Source organism: Orycteropus afer, unplaced genomic scaffold, assembly GCF_000298275.1.
Source record: "Orycteropus afer afer isolate SDZICR_OR568_19922 unplaced genomic scaffold, OryAfe1.0 scaffold00045, whole genome shotgun sequence".
Lineage (NCBI taxonomy): Eukaryota > Metazoa > Chordata > Mammalia > Tubulidentata > Orycteropodidae > Orycteropus > Orycteropus afer.
The window spans coordinates 1766677-1777205 of record NW_006921632.1 but is presented as its reverse complement, the minus strand read 5'-3'; the positions used below and the strand labels follow the sequence as shown (position 1 = coordinate 1777205).

General features: G+C 41.3%; 1 protein-coding gene across 1 annotated transcript in view; it reads right to left on the bottom strand.

The window, feature by feature from the left end:
- Positions 1-7542: 7542 nt before the first annotated feature.
- BCDIN3D (BCDIN3 domain containing RNA methyltransferase) overlaps positions 7543-10529 on the bottom strand; it is a 6232-nt gene continuing 3245 nt past the window's right edge. The window contains exon 2 of the mRNA XM_007937831.1: positions 7543-8187. Coding sequence (XP_007936022.1) covers positions 7543-8187 — 645 coding nt within the window. The remainder of the gene's footprint in view (positions 8188-10529) is intronic.

Genomic DNA, 10529 nt, shown 5'->3' with positions numbered 1-10529 from the left:
GGAGCTGTTGCATTGTGGTAAATTGTGGTCAATGTCATGAGACAAAATGTAGGTCAACTGCTGTATGGGAAGTGAATTTGCTCTGTAAATTTTCACCCAAATCACAAAAGATAGAAAAAAGCATGGTGACATAAACAGATTTATGTTTTAGAAAGATGACTATAGTTGCAGTGTGGATAATAGATTAGAGGGAGCAAAGTTGAAGTCAGGCAGACCTGATAGAAGGTTTTTGCAATAATTGAGGGAAGAAATGAGAAATGATATGGTCTGGACTAGGAAAGTGACAGTAATGATAGAGAGATGACTCCAATAAATGAATAGAAGTAGAGGCAACATGTCTTGACATTGGAAGTAGAGGCAAGGAGAGAGACCATTTGCAAATGATAGACAAGCTGGGGAGCTCTGATAGTGTAGTGCCTAAGGCACTTGCCTGCTAACCGGAAGGCTGGCGGTTCAAACCCACCAACTACTCCTCGGAAGGAAGATTGAGCAATCTACTTCTGCAGTGATACTGCCTTGGAAACCCAATGAGGGGTCGCTATGAGTCAGGTTGAGTTGACGGCACATAACAACAACAACAACAACAACAGACAACGCTGGAGAAAGAGCAGATTTGGGAGATGATGTGCTCACTTCCAAACATGTTGACACTAAATTGCCTAGGAGTAACTCAAATGGAAATGTTTATACAAGAGGCCAGAAAACCAAACCCATCCACTGCCATCAAGTCAATTCTGACTCATAGCATTATAGGACAGAGTAGAACTGCCCCATAGGGTTTCCAAGGTTGTAATCTTTATGGACACAGACTGCCTCATCTTTCTCCTGCAGAGCGACTGGTAGGTTCAAACCTGGGACCTATTGGTTAGCAGCCAAATGCTTTAACCACTGCACCACGAGAGCCAGAGCTTCCCCAAAATTGTGTTTCAGGGAGAAACTATAGATACACTGCCTATATAACTCCTCAACCCTCAAGGCAGCATGAGCTCCCTCTGTTATGCAGGATTGCTGTGAATAATCATGGTTTTCTATGTGTGTCATGATGTGGAAAAGGTTGGGAAGCATTAAAGTGGGTTGTTGGCTAAGTGATTCTGAAGCTAGGGAGAGAGATCTAGGCTAGTGATAAGAAACTTGTGAGTCATTAGAACATAGGTGGTAACTGGAGGAAGAAAACTGGTGAGTGCTGTCACCTGAGCCCAAGAAGTTTTTAACAAAAAAAAAAAAAAAAAAAAAAAAAAAAAAACAGGTTTCATGTCTAAATAAAGGATTAATTCAATAAATTGCAATGTAATGGCACTGTGAAGGAAACATCAGCTTGTTTTCTTTAACTGTTGTCCTATTTATTTCACAGCCTCTCTCAAAAAAAAAAAAAAAAAAAACAGTTCCTGATGTTGCTGAGGTCAATTGGATCAGGACTGAGACACCTCTGCTGACTTCAGCTATACATCATTGGCGACTTCAGCAAAACTAGGCTTTGAAGGGTTGAGAAAGATGAACAAAAATAAGGAACATAGACAAAAAATGTTTAAAACTCTTTCAAGGATTATGGCTATGCTGGAGGAAAAAGTTAGGGAGATAGGTGGGTAGGGCAGTGAAGAGTGAGATATGAGAAGAAGGCAGTTATTTTCAGAAAGACCTTGCTTCTTACCCTTAAAATATTTTGGAGACCTTTCCATATTAGCATTTGTAGATCTACCTTGTTCTTTTTAACAATCGCATAGTAATTCATTTATGGTGTACCATACTGTGCGTGTTTCCTACTGAAGGGCATTTAGGTTGTTTTCAGCTTTCCACTGTTGTCAACAACATTAATGGATAACATTGTACATATACCTTTGCATACTTGTGTGAGTATATCTACAGAATAAATTCCCTAGCAGTAGATTTCCTGTGTATGTAAGTATACATCATCGCTGTTTTAAAAATTTTATGAATTTTGTTCTAAGTGATGAAAATATTTTATTGTTTTTATTTGTTGTAATTTTTTATTATTGTAATTAATAAAGAGGAAGATTAAACACTTTTCCTAGTGTTTATCTGCCATTATCATTTTTTGTGAATGTCTTTTTCTGATAAACTTTTAAGAGTTGTTTGTATTGTGATGAAATTAGCCCTTTGTCACAGGTATTGCAAGTAGTTTTCCTAGTTGGTAGTTTGTCACGTGACTTTATTAGATTTTGGTTTCTTTTTCTTTTATTTGCCTTATGAAGTCAGATCTACTGAACTTTTCCTATGTGGGGTTTGGGTTTTATGTGTTATGTTTAGAAAGTATTCCTTTTTTAAAAATTTTTTTATTGTGATTTAGGTGAAAGCTTACAGAGCAAATTCATCTTCCATACAGCACTTCACATACACTTTGTCTCATGACATTGACTGCAATCTCCCACAATGCAACAGCTCTTCTCCCATTTCCTCCCCATAGTTACCTCTTCCCTGTGTCCTTCCCTCCCATGCACTCCTGTTCCCCGAGCTGTGTCCCTGTGCATACATACATAGCCTTTCTAGTCTCCCATGATTGATCTCTCCAAGGAGTGTGTCTACCTAATGTAAATGTTCAGCTCATATGCCTGTCTTTTGTTTGGTTGGAAGCCACGGAAGTGAGTTCAATTCCAGGCTGAAGAGTAACTAGGGGCCGTAAGTCTCAGGAGTATCACCAGGTACTATCAGACCCGTAAACCTGTTATTTTTATTATTATTATTTTGAGTTTTGTTCCACATTATTCTCCTACTCTGTCAGGATCTCTAGCACTGATCCCTTTCCAAGTGGTTGACAGTGCTAGGTAGCTGGGCACCATCTATTTGTTCTGGTCTTCATGGTCATATAGGCTGAGTTTGTAAGGTCTACTACTCCCTTGGACTAATTGTTCCCATGCATCTTTGTTTTTTTCTTCATTCTTCTTTCTCCAGATGATGAGAGAACAGTTGTGGCATCTAGATGGCTGCCTGTAAACTTCTAAGACCCCAGTCACTACTCATCAAAGTAGGATGTAGAACAATATTTTTGTGTAGTATGTTATGCCAGTTGAGCCTGATGTCTCCCACGACCATGGTCCCAGGCCCACAGGTCTAACAACTCACTCCATCAGGGTGGTTGACTATGGCTAAGAAGTTATCATAACTTTGCGCCCTGTTAGTTCTATTTATGTGGACATGTAAGATGCATGTTTTTAATGAGATGTTTTTCTTACAGGCTTTAGTCTAACAAGCATAGTTGTGGTCTGGGACAGCTTGAGCATAATCTATGGCATGCTCATAGGGTACAATGACCCCTTGTTTCTGTTTAACACTCTATACTCTACAAGATACCTTCACATTCTTTAGCACATCTAGGCATAGGAAAATAAAGGTCTTGTTATTTCATTTGTACAGATGAGTAAACTGAGTCCTGGAGAGGTGAAGACATAAACAAGGTGGTCATACAATGAGTTACTTGTAGATCTTGATTCCAAACTTGAGGTTCTTTCTGCGGCACCATCCCCGGGCCAAACTCAATTCCAGAAGACTGGGAAGGATCCAGTTGATCCTCAGATCTTAGTCCACCTTGGAGTTGGCCATGGAATCCTTGCCTCCTTAGCATGAAATGGATTTTAATCCACTTTCAGGAGGTCCTACCTAAGGGTCAAAGCTAAGAGCAGAAATTTAAAGAATTCAGGGAAAGTTAAGGTATTAGCAAGTCAAAGCTAGCGTGAGGGTAGCTAGGTCTGAGAGCAATTTAAGAGCATTTCTCTCTGGTGTAGGAGCTTTGGTGTCATAATGGTTAAAGTATTCGGCTGTTAATGAAAAGGTTGGCAGTTCAAACCAACCAGCTGCTCTGTGGCAGAAAGATGAGGCAGTCTGCTTCTATAAAGATTTACAGCCTTGGAAACCCTTTTGGAAGTTCTACTCTGCCCTATAAAGTATGTATATACATACACTATAGGGGAACCTCTATAGGGTCATTGAGTTGGAATCTACTTGATGTTTGTGGATTTGGTTTATCTCTGGTATATGTGGTTGCCAAGTCCTAATTTTCCACCATGCCGTGAAGGGCAGCCATGTTTGATTTGTAAGCAGCAGCAGGGGCACAATTCAGGTATTCAACATAGGATTAGGTGACTTCTATGAGGGGAATTCTAAGAATATTAGGGATTACTAAGGATGGCTGTCTGCGTTGTTCCTAGGCCTGAACACGTAATTTGAGGGAGCTCAGTAACTCTGAAATTCATGTTCATTTTGCCTACATTACACTGGCTCTCTGGAGTCTCTTCCCAATCTTCATTTCTGTGACATCTCATGACATGGCAGCTAAAGCTGACTCTGTAACCACACTGCTTGGGTTCAAAGCCCAAGTAACCTACTGGATATGTGGCCTTGGGACAGTCACTTAACTTCTCTGTGCTTGTTTCCACATCTGCAAAACGGGGATAAGAGTACTTACCTCATAGGGTTTTCTTTTTTCTGTACCTAACCAAACTTTTTTTAGTTCCTCTTTTCCCCCTCATTCAATAACTGTCAGTGGCCTTCAGACCTAAGACCTGGTCCTCTCCTACCAAATCCACTTTTTTCTATTGTTTTATCTCTATTTACTATTATTATTTTATTTTTGCAGTGTTCCTTTCCCTCCCCTCCACCCCGGATAACGAACAAAGAAAGTTTCCTTCCATATATAAACCTTTCCTTGACTTTTTACAATAATGAATACAATATTTACCCTTCTGTGATTGACTTATTTCACTCAGCATAATGTCCTCCAAGTTCATGCATATTATGCAGTGTTTTGAAGATTCTGCATCAAATCCACTTACTTTTTTAATTTACTACTGATTAAATCCATCACTCTACATGATTTCCAAATTTTTATATCCAGTCTTGATCTGTTGCCCTCTCCCAGATCACCAATAATAAAGGCTTTGAAATGAACATTTTATCTCAAAGCATGTTTGATAAAACATATATATCTCAGACTTCCATGTCCAAGGCCAGCCAAGCTTACTCCCCTTTCAACTTTCTAACTTTCCTCCAGTATTATGATTTCCTGGGCAGTCTTTGACCAATCACAGATCTCCTTCTTTTTCTTCTTAATAGTTGAATTTGGGTAGACTTCTTTTGTTCATTCATATGTTGTTTCAACAAATAGTGCTTGACTGCTTGGCATATGTCAGGCACTGTGCTAGGCCTAGGTGTACAGAGTTAAGTTGGGCTTGAGATAAGTCTTATAGTAGGGACAAAAAAGAGGCACGTAAACAATGATACACGGTAAGTACTGTAATAGAGGCTTCTATGCAAAGTCCCCACAGAACATAGTGAACAATTGCAAAGTACTAGAGAGTTGGGGAAATTTTCCAAAAAAATGTAAATTTAAGTCATCTTTTTGGACAAATAGCTCCAGCAGATTGCAAGATGGGAGAGTTGGAAGAGAGGAGCAGAGGGATGGCTTGTGCTAAGTCCCAGAGGTCTGAAAGGACATGGCAAGTCTGAGGGAGTGGTAGGGTGAGTAGTTCAGTGTGGCTGCTATAAGAGAGACATGAAAGCCATGTTATGTGGTTCGGACCAGTGCTATTGGATAGAGCTTTCTGCAGTGATGGAAATGTTCTCTACCATTCACTTCAATACAGTAGCTACTAGTCACATGTGGCTATTGAGCACTTGAAATAATGTGGCTAGTGAAAACTGAAGAGCTCTGGTAGTGTATTGCCTAAGGCATTTGACTGCTAACCAGAAGGCTGGCGGTCCAAACCTACCAGCCACTCCTTGGAAGGAAGGTTGGGCAATCTACTTCCGTAGTGATACTGCCTCAGAAACCCAAGGAGGGTCTCTGAGTCAGGTCTGAATTGACAGCACATAACAACAACTGTAGTGAAAACTGAGAAACTGAATTTAAATTTTATTTCATTTTACTTAATGAGCTCTGGTGGCATAGTGGGTAAGGCATTTGGCTGCTAACCAGAATGTCAATTGTTCAAAACCACCAGCTGCTCCGTGGGAGGAAGATGAGGCAATCTACTTCTGTAAAGATTTAGAGCCTTGGAAACCCAAAGGGGGTCACTGTGAGTTGGAATTGACTTGATGGCAGTGGGTTTTTTATTTACTTAACCCTTTTGTGACCCATGGGACATATATCACCCACCATTTTCAGCCTCTGAGGTTCTTGGGAAGTTGCTATCTAGTTGTAGTATATTCTTCTGCCTGGTGTGTAACTTTTATACACCTGTATAACTGCATGAATCTGAAGAAACGGGCCTCATTCCACCAGTCCTACCACCAGAGTCTACTTGGCACATATATGTCCCACATAATTGTATCAAAATCCATTATTACTTCAAAAAAAAAAAAAAACCAAAAAACCAAACTTTTTTCCCCCTTGATTTCAGCATGCCTTCCATTACTGAAAATAGTATTAACAAAAACATTCAAAGCAGAAAATAGTTCAACCATGAAAAGGCTAAATAGGAAGTGGCCACTGGGTTGAATATAGGTTTACACACTGGATAAAGGATAGGACTCTAAACTCTAGGAAGCCACTGCAGGTTTTTACTCATAAAATTAACACAATTAGGTATTTGAGAAATGGAATACTGACAGGAATGCAGAGAATGGAGAATTTGATTTCCATGAAAATCCCTGGTACATATCAACCAAATGGATGGAATGAGTGAGATTTACATACTATTGGTAGGATTTACAGGACTTGGTAACTATTTCAGTGCGGGGAATATGAGGAAAGAGTCAACTGAGGTAGATCTCACCAACTGAGAGGATTAGGTTTAAAACGAGGGTAATGTGTTTCATTTTAGGATATGTTATATTTGTGGTACCTAAGAACCATCTGGGGACAGTGGTGGTTCAGTGACAAAGGTGGTGGCTATACATGAGGTACACTGACTGGGAATTGAACTTGAGTCTCCCACATGGGTAGAATGGATAAAAGCAGACTTATCTACCTCAGACTCACAGGCCATTCTCAACCACACTCAAGTCATTTTTATTGCATATACTTTCATATATAATACCATTTTATTCATTTAATTTATACCAGTTGGGTGTTGGGTTCATGATTTAAATCTTTAAATGTCTTTTAAATGCCAGTAAGGGGTTTTGGGGACTTGACTTGCTAGTGTATAAAGATAAGATGCTTTTCCTACTAACCTTTTCTTTAGCCAGGCCAGTGTCTCTTCATTCCAGATTTTATTAGGAGGTTTTGCCTGAAGGTCCAATAAATCTAGAAACCTGAGGAAGCCAGGTCAGATTCAAGGATTCCAGGGAACTGGTAAATTCTAAGGCTAGCCTGGTTTTCATAACTTCTCAAAAATAGGCCCTTCTAGATCCCAAAACCAGGATCACTTTCTCTAGCCCAGCTCAATCCAGATAACCCAGCTCACTGCTCTATGGATTCACTCTCCTCAGGGATTATTCCAAACAGAAGATACAGATTCTTTCACCTGAATGAATGGACATTTTGCCAGCGGCTTCTGCCAGGTTTTGAGGCTGCCCAACAAAGCATCTTAATTCTCAGTGTAGAACTTTTTCAATTATTCCTTTTCCTGATCTTCCCCTCCTCCTACCTCACTGTCTCCAGAATCTTAATCTGTTCCTTTCTTTCCCTTCTTCTATCAATGATTCAGGGATTAGATGAGTCTCTATGGTCTGTTTTGCCCTGAAGAGCAGAAGGCTTCGGTCCCAGCTGGTGTTGCCAAAGCAGCATAATAACTCCATGCCATGGTCTTGGGTCAATATCTGCACAATCTGATTAGCCATATCACCTCGGATGGCAAGGGAGTGGAAGTGGTCAAAGTCATGGAGGCCCAGCTTTCGGAGACGCCTTGCAGCTGCCCGGTAACACTTCCAGGGCTGTGGCTCCACAAGGAGGTAGCGGCAAAGGGAGGAGAGGTGGGCTAGGAACTCCCACAGGCCCTGGTCCCCATGGTTCAGATGAATCCACATGGTTACTGACATGCAGAAGCCAATATCAAAAACTGAGCGTCCAAACTGACTTAAGAAAGAGCTCAAGAGAACCTCCCGGGTCCTTTGATTCATGAAGTCTAGAGCAACAAAGCTCAAGGCATCAGGAAAAGGGCATTCTTTCTCAGCTCGCTCCACCAGGACTGGATCTATGTCGCAGCAGAGCAGACGGAGTTCTCTTGAGGCATTTGAGCAGGTCTCCCCATCACGTAGGGAAAGGAAGTGTTTATATAGAGCCACGCTCAGCTCCTAGAGAAATAGAAAAGAGCTTTGTCATTGCAGCTTCCAACCAGTGACTGGAAGAGAAATGTATATTTATCCTCCTACTGAGACTGCCACATACCCCTGGCTTTATAGGATGTTGTTGTTGTTATTTGCCATCGAGTCGGCCCAGACTCATAGCGACCCCTCCTTGGGTTTCTGAGGCAGTATCACTACGGAAGTAGGAGTGCCCAACCTCATAGGATGTTGTTGTTGTTGTTGTTATGTGCCGTCGAGTCGGCCCAGACTCATAGCGACCCCTCCTTGGGTTTCTGAGGCAGTATCACTACAGAAGTAGGAGTGCCCAACCTTATAGGATGTTGTTGTTGTTGTTGTTGTTATGTGCCGTCGAGTCGGCCCAGACTCATAGCGACCCCTCCTTGGGTTTCCGAGGCAGTATCACTACGGAAGTAGGAGTGCCCAACCTTCCTTCCGAGGAGTGGCTGGTGGGTTTGAACCGCCAGCCTTCTGGTTAGCAGTCAAGTGCTTTAGCCACCATGCTACCAGAGCTCCTTTATAGGATGTAGGGTTCCTAAATTATACCTAAGGAGATTAAGTGAAAAGTTATCCAAGAGCAGGTTCTTAGTGCCATCCAGGGGTCACAGGTTGTAACACATCATCTTTATAGTTTCCTGACACTAATGGAGCTCTGGTAGCATAGTGCCTAAGGCATTTGACTGCTAACCAGAAGGTTGGAGGTTCAAATCCACCAGCCATTCCACAGAAGGAAGGTTTGGCAATCTACTTCTGTAGTGATACAGCCTTAGAAACCCAAGGAGGGGTCGCTATGAGTTGGATCTGACTCAACGGCAGTGAGTTGAGTTTAGTAGACACTAATGGTGAAACCCAGGAGGGGTTGTTATGAATCAAATCGACTTGATAACAGTTTTTTTTTTTTTTTTTAAATGGTAGATAGGAGCTCTGGTAGCATAGTGCCTAAGGCACTTGACTGCTAACCAGAAGGCTGGTGATTCAAACCAACCAACCACTCCTCGGAAGGAAGTCTGGGCAATCTACTTCCTCTGGGCAATCTACTTCTGCAGAGATATCATCTCAGGAACCTAAGGAGTGGTCAGTATGAGTTGAAATCAACTCAAGGGCATTATCTTTTTCTTTTCTTTCTCTCTTTCTTTTTGCGGGGGAGGGGATGGGGAACCTCAGACCCCAGGAAGGAGGAAAGGGCTTCAGAGGCATAACCAGTGTTCCTTATCAGGAAGGTGAGGAATAGACCAAGGAACCATCTTATAAAAACCTAATTCTCAGACCAGTGGTTGGGAGGATCTGGATTCCTCAAAATCTGTATTCAGCCTTAACTTTACAGCTTCAATTTGACTACTTGTCTTATGCTTCACCACCTCCTCTGACAATTATTCTGCTTTTGTACCCATCATTCCTAAGGCGGCTGACCTCCTTCTAGCCAAATCCAGTAATTCAAGATTTTCACCATCTGAGCGTCTTCTTTGGCTTTTAAACAAGTTACCATCTCCTTTTCCTAACTTCGATTTCTATAACCAAAATAACTACCTCAAATCTGTGTGGTTCTATAGTTTTTCAAGGTATTTTCCTATTCACTACCTCACTTGCTCTGTGCAACAATCCTGTGAGGAAAATATTTATGCCCTTTGAGCAGGTGGAGAAAATGCGGCCAGAAACAATCCAGATGTCCAGTAACAGTAGCACAGATAGATACATAGTCATTAAAATGGAATATTAAACCAGGTAAAAATGAAGGAATTCAGCTCAGGGTAATAATATGGATGACTTTCACAAACAACATAATGTTAAATGAAAAAGAAAGACGCAAAAGAAAATACATGGCAAGCTTCCATATACATGAAGTTCAAAAGCAGGTAAAATTAAACTAATGTTATAAACCTAATCTATTACCATTAAGTCAATTCTAACTCATAGTGATCCTTTAGTAGAACTGTCCTGTAGGGTTCCCAAGGCTGTAAATCTTTATAGAAGCAGATGGCCTCATCTTTCTTGTAGCTAGTCGGTTCAAATCGCTGACCTTTTGGTTAGCAGCCCAATGCTTTAACCACTACACCACCAGAACTCCTCTTACAGTGTTTATTAGCAGCCAAATGCCTTAATGACTGAGCCACTGGAGCTCCTTCTTACAGTGTTTTTTTAAAAAAAACCAAACTCACTGCTGTCAACTCGGATCTGACTCATAACGACCCCTCCTTGGGTTTCCGAGGCAGTATCACTACGCTACCAGAGCGCCTTCACAGTGTTTAGTGAGACAAAAATACTGTAGTAACCTATAAAGACGGAGCTCTGGTAGCATAGTGCCTAAGGCACTTGACTGCTAACCAGAAGGCTGG